At 30.0% G+C, this 27,860-nt stretch overlaps 2 protein-coding genes across 5 annotated transcripts; one reads left to right on the top strand and one right to left on the bottom strand.

The window, feature by feature from the left end:
• Positions 1–1,678: 1,678 nt before the first annotated feature.
• Positions 1,679–12,748, bottom strand: LOC103314549 (nose resistant to fluoxetine protein 6). Of its 2 annotated transcripts, none has more exons than XM_015984898.2 (6): positions 12,517–12,748; positions 12,063–12,469; positions 11,775–12,012; positions 8,827–9,156; positions 5,899–6,555; positions 1,679–2,053 (listed from the first exon to the last, which is right to left on the bottom strand). In XM_015984898.2, the coding sequence occupies exons 2-6, from the start codon at positions 12,131–12,133 to the stop codon at positions 1,919–1,921; spliced, it is 1,431 nt and encodes a 476-aa protein (XP_015840384.2). In that variant the 5' UTR covers positions 12,134–12,469; positions 12,517–12,748; the 3' UTR covers positions 1,679–1,918. The 2 variants fall into 2 exon arrangements, with proteins under 2 accessions (XP_015840384.2, XP_015840383.2); XM_015984897.2 differs by having other exon boundaries at positions 1,685–2,053; positions 12,070–12,469; positions 12,517–12,747.
• Positions 12,749–13,077: 329 nt separating this feature from the next.
• LKRSDH (Lysine ketoglutarate reductase/saccharopine dehydrogenase) lies at positions 13,078–27,756 on the top strand. Of its 3 annotated transcripts, none has more exons than XM_008200952.3 (6): positions 13,078–13,306; positions 18,204–19,484; positions 22,682–22,752; positions 22,802–23,347; positions 26,810–27,354; positions 27,410–27,756. In XM_008200952.3, exons 1-6 carry the CDS (start codon positions 13,250–13,252, stop codon positions 27,700–27,702), a joined length of 2,793 nt encoding a protein of 930 aa, XP_008199174.2. In that variant the 5' UTR covers positions 13,078–13,249; the 3' UTR covers positions 27,703–27,756. The 3 variants fall into 3 exon arrangements, with proteins under 3 accessions (XP_008199174.2, XP_008199175.2, XP_008199176.2); XM_008200953.3 differs by having other exon boundaries at positions 22,808–23,347; XM_008200954.3 differs by having other exon boundaries at positions 22,811–23,347.
• The last annotated feature ends 104 nt before the right edge of the window (positions 27,757–27,860 follow it).

Below are 27,860 nucleotides of genomic sequence, written 5' to 3' on the forward strand. Positions count from 1 at the left end.
AAATAAACACAAATTCTCGGCTAAAAATTCTATCAATATAAAGCTATTATAGATATTCTGAAATGAAGCAAATAGCCAAAAACACAGAATACAGTATGGTGGAAAAAACCCAAAGGAAGTTTACAGCAAAAAAAAGAAAAATCAGCACAACAAAAAACTTAAATACGTCAGTAGAAGATAAAATAATTATAAACAAAAAATATTTTGGAATGAAAAAGGGTGTAACAACAACTTGAAAAAAGAAAATGAAAAAAGAGCAAAAAGAAATCAAACTTCAAACTAAGTAAATCTAAAATTTGATTTTTACAATGTTGCTAACATTAACATACATATTTTTTAACAGTCACAAATAACTCAGTATTTCAGAAAAAAAAAGAAAGAAAAATATATAATTCAATGATTTAAAATTTAGCAATGATTACAGTTTTTCTACTTACAATTACGAATCAGCCACCAAAACTAACAAATAAAAGAATTAAAAGTAAACAAAGTAAGAAAAGACAAAAATATTTTTTAAAAATAATAACGCTTAAAAGTCTTTAAGTGAAAATTACAATTTTTTAGCTGAATTCGTTAGTAAAAAAAACAAAAATTTTCCTTTTTAAAATCACACTAAGAATCATATATACTAAAAAAGGATAGAAAATAGAAATGTCCTGTTGCTATACACTTCTAAAACTGAAACAAAAGTTTTTGATTTATGATCGCATTTAAGGTATAACTCTTGACTGGAAAAATTAAAAATGACAAAAGGAGTGATGGAAATAACAAAAGAAAAATTAGCTAAAAGTATATCATAAAATTTCTAGATTGGAAATAAAAATTTTTCTTATATAAAAAAAAACGCACATGGAGCCTCGATGAGACTGAAACAAAAAAAATTTCTTTATATACTCAGAAAGAAGATAATTCAACACAACAGAAAACGTACACATTTCAGAAAAAAATACTCAAAAAAAGAAAGAAATCCATACCATCAACATGTATAATAATTCCAACTTATTTTGACAAAAATTATTGCAAATATTAAAACACAAGAAGGAAACAACAGAAAACTTTATTGTATCGAAAGAGTAAAAGAACACATTAAAGACACATATAATCAATCTAAGGATAATAAAAAAATATTCTTAATTATAATCAAAATTACAGAAAGAAAAGAAAGTAGGTAAAGGTAAAAAACTGGATTAAGAATGAAATTAATTATCTTCACAACACACAATAATTTTACGAATATTTTATTTGTTCGTACAATGTGAAAGAAGGCACCTGAATTTTGAATATAGTCGTTTGGGAAAAAAAGAAACAAAAAAAATATTGATAAATTGAATAATTAAAAAAATATTTTTTATTACATTTGCTACAGTTCAAGTGAAACAATTTCATAGAAAATCTAAGTAAATCAGAAAAAAGCAAAAAAGAAACAAAAAAAATATTGTCAAATTGAATTTTTTTAATTACAATTTTAGAGAAAGGAACACAATATAAAATAAAAAGTTTAGAGCAAAAAGGCACAAGTAAAAAATTGAAATAAATACCTCACTAGCTGCCATAAAAACGGAAGCTTAGTATTTCGGAGAAGACTGACAACTAAAAATTATATTAATAAGAAGTACAACTTAAAAAAATGTTAATTCAGTATATTATGCTTTCAATCACAAGCACCGAAGGAAAGGAAAAAGGAATAATCATAAACGACCCTCATAATAGAGGATAACTATATGAATAATTTATTTGCAGAACAAAGCAGAGTGCGATACAATCATAGCATTGTGTGTTGTTTGTAACAAAAGCTGTAAATTTGTTACAGCTGAAACGTGGGTGGCCTCTCACATGTGCGTCAGTAACAAGACTAATGGATTTTTGTTTATTTAAACCTTCTTTCTCGTCGCATTATACGGATCATAGGAAATGCCACTTAGTCATTAGATTGCACTTTTTTCTCTATCTTAAAAAACCAACTTTCGATATTTAAAAGCGGCAATTCGTAGAAAATTGTGAAGAAAAAACTTGCTGTTACGACTAGCACCAAATCAGCACAACTGTCATAAATCTAAAAATTATAATTTTACAAAAGTTAGGTGTTCCTACAGCGATTTGAAAAAGCCCATTACTGACCTTTAAATGTTAGAAAATTATTTTTTCTTTAAAAGTCCTAGATAATAAACCCCCTGCCCCATCTAAAATTACTTTCATGTATACAATACAAAGTTATGATTTTTTTGATAGAACATCCTAATTTTTTGCGTTTTTATATATAGCTTTTAACACTGATTGCTAAATTATTATTGTCAAATTTTGCTTATTAGTTTTTGAAATAAATTGACTTTTTTGACTAAGAAACTAAGAATCCTAAAAAAGGATAAACCTTCACTACTTTAAACAAGAAGATTTGAACTTAGAAGATATATTTTTTTAGCTCACTGCATCATAATAAAGAGGTTTGTTGAAAATTGATTAACTTAAAATTTTGCTAAATAAAACACCCTATTTTTTATTTCTCAGAACACCTTTAAATTGTCTCTGTAAAAACATTGTTAATGCCTTTTACTGATTATTCGAAAAAAAATAATAACAAAATTTATTAATTATTATTTCACTGAATCGCAAATAGTTATTTATCCACAATTACATTATAATTAGAGTTTTATCCACACTTATGAAGCATATAAAGTGACCTATAATCCACTACTAGAATAAAGTAACATTATTTCACTATTGCCATAGCAACTAACAATTATGACTACCAGACAAAGCCTGCTAAGTTTCACTTTACAAATACGAATGTTTTTAATTAATTTCGAATAATTCCATTTTGTTAATGTATAAAACGTTGTATGCATTCGTGCTTTAGAAAGCAAATGCGCTGTTGCAAAATTCTACTATAAACTAACATGGGATATAGTAGCGATATTATGAATTAATAATAGACTGTCCGTAGATAAATACAATTCTCAGTTAAAATAACTTTAATGTTACCCTTAGGCCATTATTATTTTATAAGTAAAATAACTAAAATAATAATAGTATTAATAGCGAATTTTTAAATCCCCGAGCAAACTCCAACAAATAATTCGTGCTTGAGTTACTATAAATTAGGGTAAAGTAGGGTAGTATCGGAACTAGGGCATGTCCAGACATTTTAAAATTAAGGGCTTTTGCTAAGCCTGAGCGTGCACAATTTAGTGAAGTAGTTCGAAACAATTAATTAATTAATTAATTAATCTTTGTTGTCTAGTATTAGCTGTTTCAAAACTATAAAAACGCCAACGTCGCATTTTCTCTCAAAATTAGCTGTTATACAGGGTGCTCAAAAACTGGCGCACCAACTCAGTGGTACGTTATTGAGAAGCAAGTGCAGATTACAGAAAAAATGTTGAAAGAACTCCTAAAGTAATCTTTTAAAAAATCTGGAGCTACAAACTTATTGTGTTAACTTCTTTAGTTTTTATTATTTTTTTATGTTTTTATGTTTCATACCAAGTAATCGTTCCATAACAAAAGGATGAATAATTATTTTTAAATTTACTATCAGATTTTAGCAGTTTTTTTAATTTAAAAAAATTAAAATTCATCAAAATAATCCCAATGTGTAGATGTGCCAACACTGGGAATTATTTCCTAGAAAACCGTTTCAAAAATAATTTATTATTATTGTTGCTCAAATCGTTGCCACATATCATTTATCTAAAATCCGTTATTTATTAATAACTTTAATACAAAGAATTTTTTTACTATTTTTACCTTTATATGTAACCAGTACTTTACCACACACCATTGAGTTGGTGCGCCAGTTTTTGAGCACGCTGTAAATTATTATTTGTGCATTTCAAAAAAATAATAGCTAATATAAATTATACTTTTATTGAGAGATTTAATCATTAATAACTACATTAAAATTTTATCAATCTTATTTAAAAAAATAATTCGGTAAAATGCGACGTCGGTGTTTTTATAGTTTTGAAACAGCTGTCTCAAGAAAAATTTTCATGCTTAACATTAGTTGTATGTGTTATTTGTAATTGCAAGAATATCCTAATATATTTGAAAGTTGCTTTAATTTCCTGCATAAGGTATGATAAATAACCTTATAAAGCTGGTACGTTGACTGCATATAACAGTAACTGCACATTGTTCTGTTTTCCTAGCAGAATGGGGTAGGTTTGGACTACGGAGAACTATAACTTACAAGTAGAAACACAAAACGAGATACAATATCGAAAAATTTTTTTAAGAAAAAAAATTAGGGCGTTTTGAGCGTTATACTGTTTCGGTGCCAAATCGTTTAAAATTCATTTAAATCCAATCTGTTCATTAATTATTTGAAAAAAGTGCTAAAATGTTAGGCTTTGCACTTCTAACAGACTGAGATAAACTGATGACTAAAATTTTCATGAAAAACATATGAAAAAAATTATTTAATATTTAAAATTTGCGCTTCATTACTTCACTTTTAGAGAAAATGCGACGTTTGTATTTCTTTAGTTTTAAAACTGCCCATAGTTAATTGTTTTGGCTTTTGAAAACTGCAACCGTTCAAACTGCAAAACAATTTTAAAAATTATTAAACGGTTCTAAAAAAAAGTCCTCCTAAACTACTTCACTTTTTTAGTTGCTACATTAAGACATTTGAAACGTCACGTTTTTAGATAAACAATTTAAGCAAACTTTGAGATGCAAGCAAAAAATAAGATGTTTTATTTTACTTTTTCAAGTTATTCAACTTTTAGCAATTTTTAATTTTTTAACGTTTCTATAAAAATTAGTGCAGGTTTAAGTAGTTAAATCCTGCTTTTAAAAATTTTTAATTTTTGAATAATAAATTAAGAAGAAAGTGTTTTTTTTTTAAATCATTGTATATTAAAAAATAAGTTTCATAAGACCAGTCATAAAGCATGAAATCCGTTTCAAAAACGAGTGGCGATAGCCATGAGTTTTTTAAAGAATGAGTGCTCTAAGATCTTATGAAACGAGGTTTTTATACTATTTTTTGTATATATGTATATATATTATATAACAATATATATATTGTTGTATATATTCGTATGACAGAAAAAAGGACAATAATGTAATTGTTATTATAATTGATTTAGGCATTTTTGTTACAGTTGGTAATATCTCAATTTTAAAGGTAAAATATTGATTTAAAATTTTTGTTTTATCAAAGTTTTGTCAAAAAACAAGAGTTTGAATGACAATGAAAGAAATCTTGCGTCAACGCCCCTTAAAATTTGTAAAAGTGTCTGTTCCCTATACCTGACCCCCAATCCAGTAATTGTAGTAATACCGCAGTGTTGTAAATCTCGAAGATTTACAAGCTCTTTGTACTCACCGAAAAGCCCACCCAATGCTTTTCTTATGGGACAAATCTTCACTTTGATTGCAATTTCCCGCGTTCTTGATTACGCTACACGTTTGGCGCAATGATATGATTTGTTCAGCTTTTTAAGACACATCGATTGATATAAAAATTACTCAGTTTAAGTGGTCCCTTAATTCTCATAAGAAGTCTGCCTAGCTTCTTGCTAGCCTAAAAATTTTCGTAAAATGTTCCGTCAAATAATAACTATTATGACATCGCACTTGATGACGTTGAGTGCTTTAAGATGCCTATTAAAGCATCAAAATGGCGGCAAATTACAAAACAAACTAAGCAGAATCGACTAAATCAAGTTTAGCCATCAGTATTAAAAACTACGTCCAAAATTGCAATTAAATTTCGGCTTTTCCTTAAAAAACAATAGGTTTTATTGCAGCTTATTTTTGGAACACTTTGTATATTTGAAAATAATTAATAATTCAGGGAGTGATTATCCACACCTTTAAGAAAGTAAATATTCATTAAGTCAATAATAGATTTTTTCAACTCCCTGGGACTCCTTTAGATGATTAGAGTACCGCTGCAAAATTTGAAAAATAAATCGGCATTTTGTTGGCCCCATTTTTGAAAATTTGTAGAATTAAATGGAGAAGGAAACATCCATATGATATTCTGCCCAATACTCGAAACACAAACGAGCTCAAAAAATCGTTAATCAGTCCTCCGTAGCCATTGACACAAGTCCATATTATCCAAATTAGGCCAAAAGTCCAAGCTGAGCGAGAACATGACAAAAACAGCGAAGCTTCAAGTTGATTATAATCATGATTTTCCATTTGAAAACTGTAAGATCCGACCACAGATACACTCATAAAAATCGTAGCCAAAAACCAGCCACTCAAATTCGTAAAAAAATTCATTTTTGTTTTCCTGTCTTTTAGAGTGAAGAGACAATATCCGAAAAGCACTCCAAGGATATAAGGAGGTGCTCGAGTGTGAGGAGCGATGTAATGTTGTTGAAAGTATTTTGTTTCAAACAATTGATTAGTTATCGGCATTCCTCCGTCGTATTCATTAATCCAAGCCAGATAGAAACTAACTGTGACCGATAAAATGTAAAAGAAAACACACACAATCAAACCAAACATTCGACTCTTCCAAAGAGGATACAAAAGGACCGGAGAAAAGTAGAAAAAAATCATGTCGCAAGTTAGTGACCAAGTTTGCAAAATACACTAAAATTGTCGTTTAATTTGCTTAAAAAAACGAGAGGAAAATCACTCTTAAAAATATGGGCACAAATACACTTATTGGGTTTGTTAGTAATTTTTAGTGTTTCAAGTAATGTTCAACAACTTTAAAATCAGTTTATATCTAATAAATGTATGACGTTCTGCTCTTTTATTTTTTTAGTATAAAGAAAATAGAAAAAAAAAATAAATAAAAAAGTAAAAAAAAATTATAACAAATTTTACACAAGCGGCTTTATTAATCTATTCTTAATTTATTTTGTGTTATGGTTCCGTATATGTAGAAAACGAAATTAAAATATAATTCCGGATTAAACTAATTCTACATTAAGTTGCCAGTTAAAATATATTGACAAGTTATAAGTTCTTAATTTCAAATTAAAATTTCGTTGCAATTAACATGTTCTATAACACAGCCCTAAGTGTTTTCATGCTAATTATTTAAAAAAAAATATACATAGTGTATTTGCTAAAAATATATTTTTACTACATCTCAAACAGAAAATAATAATCACAAGAATTAAGAAAAAAAACACAGTGTAAGAGAAAACTTAATAAAAAAAAACAAACGTAAAGAAAAAAAAAAGAAAAAAATTTTTTCTAAAAATTATGACGCTTAAATTAACTTTAATTATAAGCAAGCAAAAAACAAATTACTAGGCAAATATAAACAAAAATCGCTTTATTGAAAAATACATGCAAGGAAACAAGATTTTAGGCAAAACGTAAAGAAGAAAAGACAAAAAACAAAACTATCCTGTCGAGATAAGTTACTAATCTTAAATTTTATATAAAAAAGCAAAAAGAAAGCGGTAATAGAAATAAAACAAAAAAATATCAACTAAACATCTCTAAAATTAAAATACATACAAAAAAAGAAAAATTCAACTTAAACATTTCGAAAGAAAAAATTCAAATAAAGGAAAAAAATAATTAATAAAAGTCATAGCGATTTAAATGTTGTTTCGTGCAAATAATCTCTAAAAATTGTAATTAGCTTTAAGAATAACAATAATTAATTAAGAAAAAATTAAAAATTTAAATAAACGTAATTTTAGTGCTAGCAAGTATTAGCAATAGTATTAAGAATTTTTTAAACAAAACATTATTTTTTAAACGTTTATCGAAATATCACAAATTTCAAATAATTATTTTTTTATATTTTTAATTTTATTTATTGATGGTAAAATTTTTTAAGAAAAAAACAAAGATTTAAAAAAATGGCATGCATAGAGAAAAAAAAAATAAAGTACTTGTATTTAAAACAGCAAACGCTGATTTCTGGGCGACTATTAATTTCTGAGATATTGTAAAAAATACTTTTCACAAGCTCACCCTGTACATACAAGCTGCTCAAAAACCGGCGCACCAACTCAATAGTGTGTGGTAGAGAATTGGTTATATATAAAGGTAAAAACAGTTAATAAAATTTGTATTAAAGTTAGTGATAATTAACAAATTTTAAATAAATAATATGTGGCAACCTGGTCTAACAGTCGTGATCGCAACAGAATTTTGATCAACAATAAAAATAAATTAATGTTGAAACGGTTTCCTAGAAAATAATTCCCAGTGTTGTTACATCTGCACATTGTGATGAATTTTAATTTACATTAATTCAAAAAACTGCTAAAGTCTGATAGTAAACTTAAAAACAATTATTCATCGTTTTGTTAGGGAACGATTACTTAGTGTGAAACATAAGAACGTTAAAATATAACGAAAACTGAAATAGTTAATAAAATAAATATTGTAACTCCAATTTTTTTCAAATATAACTTTATAAATTTTTTCAACATTTTGTGCGGTTTTGGAGGTGTCATTTTTTTGATCGTGACTGTACCACAGAGTTGGTGCCCCAGTTGTTGAACACCCTGTATACAAAACCGTCAACCCATTTTCAATAAAACAAAAACAAAAAGATAAAGTTTTTATGTGTAATTATTGGTAATTTATTTTACTTTTATTTTTAAATCTATATTTAATTTTTTTAGCTTTACTACAAAGATAAAAGTATGTGCTACGAAAATCAGGCAACAAAAAATTCCGGTTGTCACAAAAAAGTTAGCTTTGTTGCTTCGTAAATAAATACTGTTAAATGAATTCAACAATATTTATTTGTAACTATATTGTATTTTTTGTATTTGTCCACATCGGTTTGTGATACAGTGATAAACAATTGATTTAAAAATATTTTTTAATACCGATACACCATTTTGTACAGTGACTTTCCTCTCGGAAAAATATATTCAATACCAAGGCGTGTGGGTTGATGTAACTCTGAACGTGTAAAAGAGTCGACCACCAGTAATACTTGCATGGTTCCAAGTGTGCCAAACACGTGTCGTACCATAACGGTCCGGAACCCAAAAATTCGACCAGAGTTGCGTAAATCAAAACCACAATTGCAAGTGGAGGGGTTATTCGAAAGTACCGATAAAGGTAAAAGGTTAGCACATTAAAGGTACCATTTTTGGTAACATGGTGAAAGAAACTGACGCTTACTAGAAGACCACTTAGCATGAAGAACGTGTCGACGCAAATTGTACCACCAATGATTATCGTGCTGGAGTAATTCAAAATCCACTAAAATTATTATTTTCAGAACTAAATTAATTAGAAATACAGTGGCTCCAGCAAGGTGGTAACGTCTGTTGGTTAATTACTTATATTATTTTCATAACTATTTTTTTACATTAGTTATACCTACTAATTTACAAATTAAAATAATTTTTTTTTGCTAAAATATGCTAAAAATATTAATCAAGAAAGAAAACCTTCTCTGCGAAAGTGTCATTTTTTTTTAATTTATCTGTTATTAATTGGACACTTAATAAATATAAAAAAACCTAAATTAATCTTTTGATTTCTGGCAAGTATGACGTTTGAGGGAGATATTTAGAATCTTTTAGTTCATGTAAAAAGTAATTTTATGGATTTCAGGGTTTAAAACGAGACTTTTCTAGATTTCTCTTTTTTATATTAACTGATAATGATTATTGCGTTTAAGTTTGTTAAATTTTAATTATTCGACCTAAAAAAACATTAAAATGAACCGATAATAATCCTATTTTGTCGTTTTCAAGCATTTTAGTACATTATTCAATCAATAACTCGATCAGTTTATTGATATCAAGAATAATCTCGACAAAAATAAATAAAAAAAACACAAAATTCTTAGAAACATTGTCTTACTTTGGCGCATTTTGGACGAAAGTTTGTTAAATGTATAAACTAAAAAATTGGTAGAACATGATGTTATCCCTATTTTTAACGAAAAACACAAATCTTTAAAAATTTGACTAAAACCAAAAAGGTGGTTTCATGTATCAGATTTAGAACTTACGACAGTTACAAAAATTAATCAAAATTGTTAATTATTTTTCATTTTTCTCTCACATTCGCTGTTTTAAAGTAAAAGATTTGAAAAATCACATTTGATTTGTGTTTCTTCAGACTCTTCCAGAATGATTTTATAAAAAAAACAACACAAAAGTTTGTGCTGTAACTTACGTGCCAAAAAAAAAATTTCATAGGATGCAATAGAATAGATCGTCTACCAGGTTCGTTATAAGAAACTTTTTATAGTCGATAGTAGACACATTAAAGTTTATGTTTTTAAGACAACAGTTTAAAAACTTCCACAACGCTAATACGAAAAAATAAAACGTTTTCTTTAAATAGGTTAAATCTTTCTAGACGTTTATGTAAGAAAATACTTTACTTCGCATAAACTTTTGTTCCTTGGCAAGTCGAACAATGTAAAGCGAATAAAAATGGTAATAAAAAATTCAAAAAGAAACATTTTTACCTATACATCATTTGAGGATGGTATTTTAAAATGTTAAAAATTATAAGTGATAATTTGTTGAATTTGCTAACATTCCCCTAAAATTAAAATTCTAAATAATTCAGTTTCAGTATGAACCATTGTTTAGTTTTTTTGGTTTTTGTGTAACCAATTAATACAATAGCATATTATAGTGTTCCGTCTAAACCCCACATTAGAAGTATTTGTAGATCTAAAAAGGAGTCATTTGAAAATTTTTATTCAACTATAAACTCTTAGGTCCTGCTCAATGAAAATATTTTCAAGATGGTGACACTTCCGGTTTTACCGGAAGTCGCTATCAACTTCCTTATTTTAAAAGGAAAGCTATATTTTTTAATGTCATTTTAAGTTAGTTTTCATAAGCCTTCCCTATACCAAAATTTAGCCTTTTACGAAATATTAAAGACTTTTAATTTTTTTTTTCGGATTTGCACCATTAAGTTCAAAAATCGATAACCCTGCCGTTTTTAAAAAACTGGAAATATTTTTAGCTCATTTAAAGAAAAAGCCTAGATCTTTCCTTTGGTGTTTTCAAAATTCTAATTTCTTTAAGCACTTATAACTCATTTTTTTCAAATGAAATGCCACAAGTTTTATTTCATTAAATCGTTAATAATTTAATTCTGCATCGTTCTGTATGAGGATTTATTATACTTATGTTTAATTGTTTTCTAGTTACAATAAAGTTTTGTTGGGATTGAGAAATTCATTAGCCCTAACTTTTTTCTCACAGATTACCATGAAAACAAGAGAAGTAATCACAGGTAGGGAATGCTAACACAGATCGGTGCAGAAAAAAATTCTCCTCCATCTAGTAAAATAAAAATTGGGACATCCCATTTGAAAAAATTAAGGTATAGGTACTTGGAATTGTTCAAACTTAACCTTAAAATTTTTGAGTTTACTAACTTCTTCTTTAATTTTGAACACACTGGAGAACAGATATAAGCTTTTCCTTTTAATTCTCTAAATATAATTTCGAAATGTCTAATACTAAGAGAGTTACCGATTTTTTAAGTGACAGGTGCCTCTCTAAAAATTTTCAAAAAATCTTAAATATCTCAAAAGCGATCTTAAAATAACTCAGCTAATCCAAAAACGTAGTAAAGAACATAGCCCTAGGGATTACATATGAACCGAACTTTAGTCGCGTAAGTGCAAAAAATAGTTTTTGGCAATAAAATCTAAATAAATTCCACAACAAAAACATCAAAATTAAAAGTTTAATTTACAAATGCAGGCAAGAAAAAAAGAATTATACCTGTGTAAGACAAGTAATTTTGGGAGATGCAAACAGGTCAGGTCAAGTCATTTAAATATCAAATAAACTTTACCTTACCAACTCGCTGGACCCTATCGTAGACTTTATTACATCCAAAATTTCTAAACCATTAATCACTGGTGAAAACATAGCCATCAAGTACCGATGTCCTACAATCACATAACAGGTGCTCAAAAAACGCAGTCCGTGGAGACAATCTAAATCATTTGGTCCTCTCCTTGCCACTATCTTTTGATAATTGGAAGTGATCGAAAATGCGGAAAAAAAAGAATTCGTTGGTAGTACAGTACTAACTACACTCATTGCCATAAAAAAGAGCAAAATCGCCCTACAATAATTTAAAAATTGCAATTCACCACTAAAATATTTCTTGTTTACTCATTACAAAGAAACATATTGTGGCAAACCCATCTGGAGTCGGTTCTCTTCGCTAAAACAGTGATGCTCATCTAAACTTACACTCAAATTCAAACCCTCGGTCATTTCGAGAATAATTTTTTTAAAGTGTCGTAAAATATTATCAGTTGGACACGAATCAGGTACACAAATTGACCAAAACAGGGCAGATTTTTCCACAATTAGCTTAATTTTAGGAAACCTTTTTTCAGTGATGCTTCGAAACGAGAGAATTTTTTTGACTAAGTTCAAATTTGGAGTTATTTTAACCGAACAGTGTTTTCCTCTGATTTCACCAAATCTGGTCTGGATGCATTGTTTGAAGCTTCCAAATTCGAATAAGTTTCCGAGGAGAATTCCAGGCTGAATTTTGGATGAGGAATCAAACACTGAAATTAATAAGTGGACTAAAAGAAACGAAAAATTGTGACAACACTGTTTAGAGCCCATGGTTCGAATGATCTCAAGCCATTTCTGTACAAATTGGAGTGGTTTTTGCAAAATGAATCTTGGGCGTTGTCTAGAACATAAGTGGCTAGAACTTGATTCATTAACAATCCTTGTTTCATTGTTAATTTGGCTGAAATGGCTGGAATGAGAAATAAATTGCAATACAAAACGAAATACATGTAGGGAGTCATTTTTGTTCTGTTATTCCCTCTCTTACTTCCTTAATTTTATACTCAATTTGATTACAAGTCTCAACCATCTATCAATAAGTTCCAAGTGACACGAGGGAAATGTTTCCAAGAATTCCGCCAACTCCTGAAGAAATATCGGTTTTTTCCACAGTCAATTTCGATGATCCTTTATCATGTTTTTTCCCTGTTACTATCTGAGTTTGTCGACGTTACGCTGGTGTTGTAATTGCAAAATTATCTGCTTATTTCTGATCGGAAAACAATAATACTTAAAGTGTTCGATAAAAATCAGGTCAAGGGTTAGTTACGTTTAAAGATATCTTCTCATTTTACGGTTGTTTGTTTAAAAATTGATAAATATTCTTGTAATCTCCCTTGAAGCTTTAGTTTATTGAAAATGCTCGGTGGGAGCTGTGACACACTCCATAATCAAGAACCGATCGCAGGAAGTAAAGAAGAAAGGAACAAACCAGAGAAAAAAAGCAAATAGGAACACTGGGTCTGAATAATTTTTGGAAAATTTTCAAAATGTTCCGAATTGGAAAATATTTTTCGCCTCAGCGTGAATCGCTGATGAGGACGTATGTAAGTGCAGAAAAAAATTACGAACATTATTATTCCAAAACTGATTCATTCATTTACTTCGTTATTGTTATTACATCATGTTTGAAAGCGATAAAATTGTCGAAATTTTGATAAAATTTTAAAAACTTCCTAATTGCACTTAAATTAGTTTATTTATAATCTCACTCACATGGTCCGATAACACTTATCATAGGCTTAAGAATCTCAATGTTAGTAGATAAATCATGCTAAAAATAGATATTATTTTTGCAATGTTTTTAGGACACGAAGAGAACTATATTTAAAACTCAAGCATTTTTGCTACTGTTGGTTGTTCAAAACCTTTCGTTAATATTTTTAACTGGTGTTTTCACAAAATTTACACTCACTACAGTAAAATTGTTACATCTTTGCTTCCAAAATGTTTAACAAAAGACTTCCTGAATGAAAATTAAAATCCCAATTCACTTACGCCTCCAATAAAAAATTTGAAAACGAAAACATTACAATGTTCGATTTTTTCAAAATTTTAAAAACGTTTCAAAATAATTCATAATTTTTCAATTTAAAAAACTTTTGACTGATGTCAAATCCACTGATGTCGAGGGATCCTATTTCGGAATTGCCTCTATGACCTTCAGAGGTCTAGATTCTAAAAATTTTTTTCGGGTTAAAAATTTTAAGTTTTTCATTTGTCCAAAAAAAAATTCAAAACGATGTCTCTGTTTTATCCACTGCTAACAATATAACTTCGAAGTCAAAAAGTCTTGTTTCGAAATACAGTGAACTGAATATTAACTACGAGTATTTTTCGAAATTTTGTATTTACAATAATTTTTCTGTATAACATTTTGAAAAATGCTTGTTCATTGTTTTCCTGTTTTTCTCCTTTCTTTTGTGTAAACGAGCCGGTCAGTGTTTAATAATTAGTTTATACTCATAGCAACAATTTTTATTGTTGTTTTAAATTGTTTAAATTGTGCGTTTCTAAAGTTAAAGTTCGGTACATTTTGTTTTTGTACCATAGGCAGGTACACATTTCAAAATGTTATCTTTTTCAAATTTTAGGCAAATTGTCAAAAAAGTTACCAATAAAAAAATGTTTTATTTCTTGAGCTCTATTACCTGTTAACATTAACACACGTATTTGTGATTCACCGTGTATTTACCTTATGAATGAAATTTTCATGAACAACATATAATAATAACATAGATAACTATACATATTCCTAAAACAGCAATACCTAGGTGTAATATCAGGTATTTTAATTCTTGTAAAGGGAATTTAAATATTTATTTATTAAAGAAGATACCTTGGCGAATTCATTTGCTTTTCTCCAAGGTTTGATAAAACTTATCAAGAATTTCAATGTTAATAGTCAGATTTATTATTTTTGCAATGTTGTTTTCATGTATAGAGAAGAATTACGATAAATTTTAAACAGAGGTATTTTCATTATTACCTACTGAAATATTATTGGAGCGATAAAATCTATCAAATAGTTATTTGAAGATCTTATATAAGAAGAAACTTTAAGGTTATCTTTTTTAGTTAACTGCAGTCAAGGAGATAAAATAAAAATTAAGATGTTCATTGAAAGTTGAATAACTTGGAGCAACCTATTTTTTATTTTTGCATAAATTTTTTTTTTAATTGCAACTCTAAAACATTAACAGTTCTCCAATTTTATTAAGCACCGGTTTTTAGAAATCCCCCAGGGAGTTGGTATCTAGATTTGTAAGAAAATAAATATTTTTTATATTTTTCAATTATTTAAAAGTCAATAATGGACTTTTACCACCCGCTATGACATCTTGTATGAGTTTTTCGTCTTGCTTTATAGAAAATATTTGAAAGTGCAAAGTAAAATATCTGTTCTTCTCACGGGAGGTAAAGTAGTACGTGCAAAGTATGTCTCTTCCTACCGCAGCAGGTAAAATAGGCAATAGTTCCGTACAGAACAAAGCAGGAAAAAATATTTTATTCAGAAATTAAGGAAAACTTTACAAACTTTGAAAATAGACAATTCTTATTGACAGGGGAACCTTTTTTTTCGTATTTTAGAAATTAGCACTTAACCCCTTTGTATTATAAATTTTTCTTCAAAATTTTAAATGGGAGGTGCTACTCCTTTTATGACTCCTCAAGTGAACTGCTATATTACATAAATTATTCGAAAATGTTTTAGGGATATGGGTGTTTTATTATACACTGCTCTACAACAGTTAAGGAGTCCAATTATTCTAACGTCAAACAACAAATTATATCAATTATCGAGCATTGGAACCTGACAGAAGCAAATCAGTTAATATGTATTTGCTTTTAACTTCATTCTGTTTATCAGTTGATTTTCCCTAAAATTTAGTAATGTCCTTATATTTTTTAATCAGTTTATTGTATGAAATAGCTAACCCAGTTCTAGCTCTAGTTCTCCAAAAATGCAAAATAGTTCTGAAAATTAAATTAAAAAATCTGAAAAAGTTGTAAATGTTTTATTTTTTAGGACATCTATTGAAAATATCCTTGGGTTTTTTTAAAAAGTTTTTGTTTTACACAAAACGTAGTCATTTTTATATTTTTTTTTCTATAATATTAAGTTGTCGTTGACATTTTTCTGTATTGTATACAACTTTGTCTTTTTCTATCATATATTAGATATTATTCATTTTGAATCTTCTATAGTATAAATTGAAACTACTAAAAACTTCTTAAATGTCATTAACCAAACAATTAAAAAATTACGAAGTTAAAAAATACGACAAAAACTAAAAATCTATTTTTTTTAATCAAAATAAATTGTCGCCCTAGGCTATAGCCTATTAAGTCCATATGTAAATGAGCCACTGAGGTAAAGACATACCTTGCTCCGTCAAATTTAGGAGTAACCAGTTAAATACAGCATTGGGTAAATGGAACCAAGCATTTTTTGCCTAAACTATGTACCTTACGAAAAAACTATTTAGTACATCACTAACTACTTTAAAAATGCGATCATTTTAAGATTTTGTGTTCGAAATTTATTTCAATAGTCGAGTTATTAAAATTATTTTCGAGTAATAAAGTTAATTTTTTTTATGCCCGGTTGCACAAAAGATAATTGGGCATTAGCAAAGGGTTAATCGTCCATCAAGAATTTTGTGCAAGGCAAAACACCGTTGACGGCTAATATAACTCGAGAGCTAAAAGGAATTTAGAAAAAATTTATGCATGAAAAATAATCACATTTTTAAATAAACTGGTAATGTACTAAATGTTTTTTTTTTTCGTAAGGTACACAGATTAGGCACAAAACGCTTGGTTTCATACTTTTGTTCAACGCTGTATACATAATTTTCTATAGAGCGAGGCGAAAAAATTGTTTAAGCCTTTTTTCCAATGTATAGCACGTAGTGTACAGAGTGACCCTACGGTGCGTAAACAGTCTATCACTTTTTTGCTTTTTAAAATATTGCAATGCCGTTTCATTATACGTAAAAAAATACATGGTTTTAGCAAATAACCGACTTTCACTTGAAATTAAACACGCAGATAATGTACAGAGTGTGCCAAAACTCAAAAAATTGAGTAACCCATAACTCATAATAACCATATATTTTTTATTTGTATCGATAGCATTTTGCATAAGTTTTCTAATGATATATAGGGTTTGCATAGCAAATTAAAAACATTTTTAAAAATTAAAAAAATATATATTTTATTACAAGAAAATTTATTATCCCAGTCCCAAAATCAAATGGTAATTTATTTTTTGATATGTTCTAATGTGACTAATTACATTAGTAATTTAATTATTACTTGATACATAAATGAATTTTACTCATGAAGAATTAATAGTAAAATAAATAAAAAAAGAAAAAAAAATTGAACATTTTAAGAAATATTGCTATATAAACTGCATATCGTTAGAAAGCTTATAAAAATGCCATCAAGACGTATAAAAAAACACATGGTATTCCATTTGAAGAAAATGAGTTATTCAACTTTTTACGTGTTGGCACACCCTGTACATTACCTGCGTGTTTCAAGTAAAAGTTAACTATTTCTTAAAACTACAAGATATCCTAAATTTTTTTGTTGCAAATTTGCCAGAAAATATTCATAGGCAACACTGTAGTGATTTTTTTAAAATTTGTCATTTTATAACAAAAAGTTAAATAATTGCGAAACGAAAAAAGATAAACACATAGTAGTTTAAATAAAGTTACATTATTTTTTGCGTAGAATTTAATAATGCCCTATGGATTCCATTTAAAAAATTATAATTTTGGTTCACCTCCCTGTATACAACACCCTGTGTATAATAAAAAAAAATCTAATTTGTAGTCTTTAAATCGATCTATCGGATAATAGAAACGGCATGGCAATTTTTAAAATAATAAACGAGTTATAGACAGTTTAAGCACCCCTGGGTCACCCTCTATGTTTAAATTTTCGAATCAAGTTTCTAGCATTTTAGATATTGTTTCAAAAAAATCACAAATTTGTATCTTGAATTTCACAGACTCTTTAGTTTAACTTATTCACAAACTTGGCACCGTATTGTTACGGTTTATATTAAAAAAAAAATGAATCACCCTATATACTTGATTACTTTCTATGAAAAACGTCCTAAGTAGAGCAAAACAACTAAAAATTCTTCGTTTTTTTGCTTTATTTTTCCAAATTTTCAAAAATAACGTATTTGTTGCTAATCCAATTCTAAAAAGAAAAGGCTTAATCCGAGGTTGTTTTCAACTAGACTTCCAAATAAGTAATTACTAATTACATATAATCGTTCTTTTTTATCACAGAAGATCGTTGGCAAACGCTACCGGATTTGTTTTGTGTCCAAGGTCTGATAACACTTATCGTATCTTCAAGAATCTCATGTTAACATAGTTAGTAAATAAAATTATCATTTTGCAATGTCGTTTTCAGGCCACGAAGAAAATAATCGCCATCCGCCGCGAAGACCAAAGCGTCTGGGAACGTCGCGCCCCTTTCTCACCCTCACACGTCCGAAAATTAGTCAAAACAGGCGTCAAAATCATCGTCCAACCGAGCAATCGTCGCGCCTACCCCATGCAATCCTACCTAAACGCAGGAGCCATAATCCAAGAGGACATCTCTGAAGCAAACATAATTTTTGGAGTAAAACAAGTACCAATCGAGCAACTTATCCCCAACAAAACCTACTGCATATTCTCACACACTATCAAAGCCCAAGAGTCAAACATGCCCCTCCTTGACGCCATCCTCGAAAAACGCATAAGACTGATCGATTACGAAAAACTGATGGATGAGAAAGGCCAAAGGGTTGTGGCGTTTGGCAAAATGGCCGGAATTGCAGGAACCGTGAACATTTTTCACGGACTAGGTTTGAGACTACTGGCCTTAGGACACCATACACCTTTTATGCACATTGGACCAGCTCACAACTACCGTAACTCAAGCATGGCCAAGCAAGCTGTTCGAGATGCTGGATATGAAATAGCACTTGGTTTGATGCCAAAATCAATCGGACCGTTAACTGTGGTGTTCACTGGATCAGGAAACGTGTCTCAGGGCTCCCAAGAAGTGTTCCAAGAACTACCACATGAATACGTAGCTCCCGAGTCTTTGAAAAAAGCGGCAGAACATGGCAGTTTAAATAAAGTCTATGCTTGTGAGGTGAGGAGAAGACACTACTTGGAACGTGCAGAAGGTGGTGGTTTTGACCCAGTCGAGTATGAGGAGCATCCAGAACGTTACATTTCCACATTTAGTAAAAAAATTGCACCGTATGCTTCCATCATCATTAACGGAATTTACTGGGCTGTTAACAGTCCCAAACTTTTGACTATTCCGGACGCTAAACATTTGTTAAGGCCTGCACACACGCCCTGGCTTCCTACTTCAATAGGTGCGCCAGCTTTGCCTCATCGGATGTTGGCGATTTGTGATATTTCGGCTGATCCTGGAGGTTCGATTGAGTTTATGAATGAGTGTACGACGATTGATACGCCGTTTTGTCTCTACGATGCTGATAGGAATAAAGATACGAAGAGTTTTAACGGACCGGGGGTTTTGGTCTGCAGTATTGATAATATGCCGACGCAAATTCCAAGAGAAAGTACTGACTTTTTTGGGGATTTGTTGTTCCCGTATGTGCAAGATATTATAAAGTCTAATGCGCAGCAACCTCTCGAGAGTCATAGTTTTTGTCCAGCTGTTGATGGAGTGAGTATACTGAATTGTAAAGTGTGTTGTTAGATTTAGTTAGAACATTACCGTAACTAATTAATCCTGGACTAGTTCCGGATGAATTTAAAAAAAGAAATTCTTGTACAAATTAACACTGAGTTAGAAATCAATTGTAATATGCGTTTAACTTGACGTTTATTGTTAAAACAGAAAATTTGGTTTTATATTTATGTATAGTCAAATTTTGCAAAAAAAAAAAAATGATCATATGAGCATCCAATAATTTTGCCTTCATAAGTCTAGTTGATAGGCTTCTGTTCGATACATGATTTGTTAACAAAATGCTTTGAATCGATAGGAGTATTGTTTCTCTTTTCGAGAAAGCCCGGAAGAATAAACCTTCTGAAATTTTCAAGCTACAAATTTTAGAAAGTAAGTAACTCAAAAACCTAAAAAGTATACCACTATTAAAAAATAAAGTCAAAAAAGCAAAGAAACTTAAGAAAAATAAACGTGGAAGTACGAAAACGCTTAAAAACTAAGAAACTTCTGAAACCCTGAAAAACTGAAAGAAAGTTAGAACTCAAAATCCACAAAAATTGATATTCTAAATAGGTAAGACATTGAGAGTCTGAATCGCTGAGAAACTTTGAAAGTGAATATACCTACTGTCCTACTGACGAACTGAAACACTGAAAAAGTATAAAGAACTGAAAATCGAAAAAAATTACGCTGAGAAGCTATAAAATTAAAAAACAATAAAATCATAGAAGCAGGTAAACAGTGGAAAGAATAATAACGTGAAAAATTGAGTTTAAAAAGCTAAGATCACTATAAAAGACTAAAAACCTGTAAAACTGAAAAATTTTTAAACTCAAAACTTAAAAACCAACAAAAGGCAAAAAACGTTTTAGAACTGGAAATTTTAAACACTGGTATTTTAAATATTCGAAAGAGTGGAAAGCAAAGATACTCTGAAACTTAAAAAAAATAGTTTTGTTATGGGAGAAAAAAAACTAAGACATAATAAAGGTCTAAAAGAGTAAAATACTTATAAAACAAATTTTAATATTTCGAATATTTAAATACATTTTAGAACTGATTTTTTCAAAATAATTTACCAAAACCGACTGCCAAGATCTTGACCTTGTTTTGTTTCGAATATTTAAATACGTTGTGGAATCTACGATTATTTTGAGAAATTTTAACTAAAACTGAAAAAAAACACTAAACAGAAATTGACAACATCTAAGCCTATTTTGTTCGTTTTTGTAACAAAAACTTATTCATTTTTTTAAATACCCCTAAAAGTCAAAAAAATTAATCAAAATTAATGTTATTTTGTATGTTCCTTTGGACTTGGTGCTTTTTTCGTAAATTCTGTCTAAAGTATATCAAATAAAACCACATTTATTCAAAGGTATGTCTTGAAGCACATTTTGAGCTAAAAATCAAATTTATCCGACATATCTCAAAAAACACATTAAAAATGAAACATTAAGGTAAATAATCAAATTATATTTGTCTTTGGAGAGCTTTTAATAGTGCGTTCAGCAAAAGATCATAGCAGGGACTTATTTCATAAAACTTTTTACAAGTGATTTACTTGTCACTTGTAAACTTTTTCTATAGATAGTAATCTGATGTAAATAATAAACTTGTCTCTTGTAAAAATCAACTTAGAACATTCCTGAGATGATTTTCCAATTAAAATATAATTAATTAGCACATAATAACTAAATGATAAATTGGGAAAATAGACCTTTTTTCAATTAGTTTAAAAATGGTGTTATTTGGTGCTTTTTTAGATCATTCTTATGCGTGTTTGTAAGCTAAAAACTGAATTTTTCACGCAAGAATTTGCTAAACTGAGGAGAACAATCACCCAAAAATCTGTAATTACATTATTTTTTCCTAAACCAAACCGAAAATTTATCGAATCATGCCGAACATGATGTTAAATTTACATTTCGATTGCTTAAATAAACTAGCTAAAAAAGACCACATATTCAATCTAGTTAGTCTTTGAATAAATTACATCCCTAAAAAAATATATAAAACTTAAATATCGTCAAAACTATAACAAAAATCATCCTTTGATAATACTAAGCAAGATATTAAACTAAATTTTATTTTTTGCAAAGGTTGTGTAGACAAACAGAAAAAATAACAAATCAAATCAGTAATTGTTTGTTTTTTATCCCAAAACTCAATTACCATTTCAAAAAGTTTTGTTAAAAACAAGACAAAAACTTTGCAAAATTATTGAAGTTAAGTCTGAAAAATTACTAAAATAGATTGTAATTGATATAAGAGAGAAAAAATCCATGAAACTGAAAAAATTAAAAACATGAAACAGTTAATCCCGAAAATAAATAACATTAGAACTGGAAAGCCAAAAAACTAATATTCATTGTAAGACACTGAAAGTCTAAAATACTGATAAAAAAAGAACTACAAAATTTAAAAACTAATAAATCGAAAAACTGACTTTCTAATAAATAGCAAACACTGGAAGAGAAACAAGAAATTAAATGCTTAAAGACCGAAAAACCTTGGTCTATTTTAAGAAACTAAAACTGAGACAAAACTGAAACTGAAACTGAAACTGCAACTAAAAACAAAGACATTGCAAAACCAAGGAATTTAAATAGACGAATGAAACTTTAAGTAATAGATTAGGTACAGAGAAAATGAAAAACGAATAAACAATAGAAATGAAAAGTTTAAAGTAAAACCGGCGTTTTATGGAAATGGAAATTTATGAACTGAAAAAAACGAGATTAAAAGCAGAAACTAAACCTCCGAAGTATTGAAATCACTAAGAAACTAGTTCTAGGATACTGAAATATACCTAACTTAGTAAAGTTGTTAACAGAAAATTGTGTTGTAGTTATTAGTTCGTTTCGTTTGGAAAAAAATGATTGTATTTGAGCCCTAAACTGGTTCAGAATTGTTACCGCAAAGTTAATATTAAATAGAGTGTCACATCTCTGACACTTTTCTCTTGGTTGTGTTAAAACTTTACTGTAACTGGACCTCAATCAAAAATCTTGAGTGTGACCTGAATTATGAGCTCTTACTAATTATTTCGAAATAAATAGTTGTTTCGGACGACCCACAAATTTCGTAAAAATTTTCCGATTACCTTCAGAGGTCAATAATAGACTTATCAACTCGTTGAAACAAACCGTTAAGAGATAACAGCGTCTTATCTCACTAATTGTTTCCAGGCAATCATCGCCAGCAACGGCAAACTCACTCCCAACTACGAATACATCCAAGAATTGCGAAAATCAGCAATGTGAGTACACATTCCTCGGCCAAATTTCCCAATTAAATATTAATCTCAGTAAAAGCAGGCACAAAGCAAGTAGCGAGTCCTCAAGCGTGGAAAAACAGGTCGTTATCGTGGGCGCAGGACGGGTAGCTGCACCTTTGGTGGAATACCTCCACAGGGACAAATCCGTCGGTATCACCGTCGCGTGCGAACAGAAAGACTTGAGCGATAACTTAGCTCGAGCTTTCCCCGGCATCGAAAGCCTCTACTTGAACGCTGTGGAGAACTCTAACACTTTGGAAGAAATTGTCAAAAAAGCAGATGTTGCTGTTTCAATTCTTCCAGCTAACTTGCACCACATTGTGGCCCAGGCATGTATCAAGGAAGGCACCCATATGGTCACGGCTAGTTACATGAGCCAGGAAATGAAGAATTTGCACCGGGAAGCAGTCGATGCCGGTATCACAGTGCTTAATGAAGTAGGTTTGGACCCAGGAATCGATCATTTGTTGGCTCTAGAATGCATCCAAGAAGTGCAACAAGCTGGAGGACGAATCACCTCATTTGAGTCGTTCTGTGGAGGGCTCCCGGCACCAGAATTCAGCGATAATCCTTTGAGGTATGTTGTGTATTTGTAAGAGCGAAAACGCACTAATTTCTTCATTCTAAGAATGAATAATTTATGTATTATTCTTACGGTTTACTACAAAGTAATCTTTTTTCCAAAATTTCTTTTAGTTTTCAAAAAATTATTGGTAAAAAAAATATGACACCGTACTGCGGTAATTTTTTGGTAAACAATTTTGCTCTAAAAATGTTAAAAACTGTTGAAGTCTATTTAAAAAAATCAAAATTAAATTTTTAAATTAATTTTTGAATGCTTCAGATCATATTTTTTGACTTTGAGTAGTGAAACGACAACTCTTGCAATATACTCGTAGGACAGCATTACCTATTAAAAAAAATTACCAATTATTATCATCTTATGATGTTCAAAAGATTTTAAAAAACTTGCAAATTCGATACATAGGAAATAAAAGAGCAACAGTAGATACTGCTGTTAAGGAAAACAAAATATATCGGGTGTGTTAAAAGTCGCGGACATGCTTTTGAGAATGGATACCAGTAGCGTTACTGACCACTAAAAAATAATAAAAAAATATTCCTCCTTACTCAAGATGCAGCAGCTCGCAAATGTTGCAAAAGCAGATCTGTCAACTTTGTTTTTAATGATTTATTTTTATGTTTAATTGATTTATTTTCTAGTTTTTAAAAAAGAATTGTTGAAAAACCTTTCTTTTCTCTTTTAAAATAAGTTAAAAACAACAGTTTCAAATTGAAGCAACATTTGGAAACAACAAGTAATGTTACCATGGTAATCCTTTTAGTTAACATTTTTCTAAATGTGTAAGAGTAGGTATAGTTGAGCAGCGTTGCCATTTTTTGTTTTTGACTTCAGTCTTTGTTTACAAAACCAAAGGTTTTGTAAATTTTTTTACCGAAAATAGTATTTTGTTTAGCTCTATCTATTAGCTGTTTTAAAACCATAAAAACGCAACGTCTCATTTTACCAAATAATTTTTTATAATAAGATCCATAAAATTGTAAAATAGTTATTAATGATTGGGTCCCTCGTTGAAAGTAAACATTACATTAGCTATTATTCCATTGAAAAAAATGAATAACTGATAACAACTAATTTTGAGAGAAATGCGACGTTGGCGTTTTTATAGTTTTAAAATAGCTAATAGCTGCTTTAGAGAGCCTATCCGCGACTTTTGACCCACCCGATATATTAAAAAGTAAGTTGCTTGACAAAAATCTGATAAACTGAAGGTCTTTTATCACCATTCGATAGTTTGACCACGTTTGAATCACCCTGTGTTTAAATAATGGTTAAAAACCTTAGGCAAAGGCAAAGCCCGAAGGCCTCTAAGTCAGGCCCATGGGGCAGTAGGACAGTACGTTGCCCAAGGTTATTAACACCCAATAATTCTCGTGACAGATAAATAAATTATAGAGAATTGAATTTCTCCAAAAAAATCAGAAAATCTTCAATCGCTTAGGTCTTAAAGCCATTTAATCGACGGATTTGTTTTTCTTTACCGGTGATCAAGAATCTGAAAATTTAGTAAAACCGTAACCGCTGAAGATACTTTTAAATAAACTTCACAAACAAAACAAAGAAAAAAACTAGAGTTAAAGAAAAAATTACAATTTTAGGTTTCATAGTAGTATATTAACAAACAAGTTTCATAAGACCAGTTTTAAAGTATCAAATTAATTCCAAAACCGAGTGACGTCAGCTTTTTTTGTCGTTTTTAAACAAAAATTGTTATTTTAGTCGATTTAGAGATTTTTATGACAATTGGTAATATCTCAATTTTAAAGTGAAAAATTGATTTAAAATTCTTGTTTTATTAAAGTTTTGTCAAAAAACAAGTGTTTGGATGACAATGAAGATAATCTTGCATGAACGACCCCATAAAATTTAGGCATTCGCAAAAATAAATATTATGACATCGCACTTGATGACGTTGAGTGCTTTAAGATGACTATTAAAGCATCAAAATGATGACAAATTACAAAAAAATAAAGCCTGTTCCGATTAAACTCCACATTAGAAGTACTGAAAGTTCTAAATGAGTTCTATTTGAAACTTGATACTCAGCCATAATCCGTTGAGTTTTGCCCAATAAAAATATTGTCAATTCTCAAGATGCACTTTTGGTTATACCGGAAGTCGCTGTCAACTTTATTTTTTAAAGGAGAAGCTATGTTTTTCACTGCGTTTTTGGATTAATTGTGCTATTTTAAAGCCGTTTTAAGCAACTTTTCCTATACCTAAGTTTAACCGTTTCTAAAATTTTTAAAAATTTTTGAAAATTTTTGGCCCTGTCACTTAAAAAATCGGTAACTCTCTTAGTTTTAGAGATTTCAAAATCATATTTGGGGTGTTAAAAGAGAAAGCCTATATCTGTTCGCCAGTGTGGTCCAAATTGGAAAAGAAATTAATAAACCCAAAAATTTTGATGTTAAGTTTGAACAACATCAAGTACCCATAACTTTTTTTTAGTACCCATAACTTTACTAATCCAAAAACGCATTAAAAAATATAGCTTTCCATTTAAAATAAGGAGGTTGTTAGCGACTTCCTGTATAACCGAAAACATCACCATCTTTAAAATATTTTCATTGAGCAGGACAAATTTTCAGTTAACTATCATTATTGGAACAACCAACACTTCTAATGTGGGGTTTCGACGGAACACCTTGTATTCAGGAGAGCCTGAGTATAGCAAATGCCTTTAATAATTATAAAAAAGACTACAAATGTAGATAAATTACAATAAAATAGTAAAAAGTGTTAGAAAAAAAGTTGTAGAATATTAAATTTTCTACAAAAAATTCTCGATACCTATCTTCAATCATACCTGTAGCTGAGAAGCTGGTCGGAGTCCTTGCTGTTGACTTTTTTTTTAATTTTGTCTTATTTAAAGCTTCGTTCGCTAAGGCCCTGTTGACCGCTTGATAATTTGAAGTTCAATCTTGATTTTGAAGTTGGCATGAAATTCTTTCTAACAACCGAAGACAAACTAATTCCTTAAAGGTGTATTCAGGTACAATTCAAAATTACAATGAATACTCTACTTCTGCAAGTCTGTAATAAAATCTTGTACAAATTCCCCTTCATATTGCTTTCTCTGGTAAAAACGGAAATTTTCTGCTATTGCTAATGTTTGTGGGTTGATGTAACTTGTCAAACTTTTCTCTATTTCTACGTAACTCAATGTGGATGGATACCTTGGAACACTCTTATTGCAAAGAATATCAAAAGCCTTTATAATCCCATAAAGTGTTATAAGTAGGAAGTTTTCAAATTCTCTTCAATTTTGAAACTGTTGAACGAACCTTTCAAGGTAACCACTATTTCCATTAGATTAAACTATTGTAAGCTTCCATTTGGAATTTGAAGTTGCTTCTCAGGTTTAAATAAGATATAGCACATTTTCGAGAATTTTCTTGTATTTCACTCCTCTTTTTGTAACTATGTAAACATTTCCTATTTCTTATCCAATAGGTACAAGTTTTCGTGGTCACCAAGAGGCGCTCTGTTGAACACGCTATCGTCAGCACGGTATTTGAGCAAGGGACAAATTGTTGAAATTAGCGCAGGAGGAGAGTTGATGAATACAACCAAAACGCTTGATTTTCTCCCTGGTTTCAACCTTGAAGGTTTCCCCAATCGAGATAGCACAATTTATGGAAAATACTACGGAATTGAAGACGCTTTAACTGTTTTGAGAGGCACCATCAGATACACGGGTTTTGCCCAAGCTGCAAGGATGTTGCAATTTTTGGGGCTGCTAGACCCAGAACCACATCCAGCACTGCATGCTCAAGGGCCCGAAATCACTTGGAGAATGCTCATTTGCAACCTCCTAGGCCTCGAAAACCACAACATCTTCTACGATAACCTCAAGAACCAAATTGTTGAACGGACAGGTTCCGAGTTTTCCGTCGATTTGCTTGAAGAATTAGGTTTGTTGGACGAACATGGTGTGATTAAATGTGGATCTCCATTGGATACTCTCACTCATTACCTCTCAACTAAATTGGCGTTGGGTAAGTCAATGTTTTGTGCAAACAATTTATTCGCACGTTTATTATTTGTTTTTAGAAAAACATGAGCGTGATTTGGTGATTTTGCGTCACGAAATCGGTATTAATTGGCCAGACAACAGGAAAGAGATCAGAGGTGTTAATTTTGTTGTTTATGGAGATGCTAATGGCTATTCTGCCATGGCAAAGACTGTTGGGTATCCAGCGGCTATTGCGACGAAAATGATTTTGGATGGTGAAATACAAGATAGGGGAATGATTCTTCCATTTGCCTCCGAAATTTACAGAACGATTTTGTCCAGATTGCGAAATGAGGGCTTGAATAGCACTGAAACATCGAAATTTATTTAAATTATTATCGATAAGACTTTTTTATTTAATAAAATGCTTTGGCAAATTCACAGACTTTAGATTTATTTCATTTACGAGTAATGCTCCACCTGACTCGAAACAACAGTCACCCCCTCAAAATAATAAAAGACAACACCCCACTTGTAATATCTCAAATA

This window comes from Tribolium castaneum, chromosome 2, assembly GCF_031307605.1.
Source record: "Tribolium castaneum strain GA2 chromosome 2, icTriCast1.1, whole genome shotgun sequence".
NCBI classification, from domain to species: Eukaryota; Metazoa; Arthropoda; class Insecta; order Coleoptera; family Tenebrionidae; genus Tribolium; species Tribolium castaneum.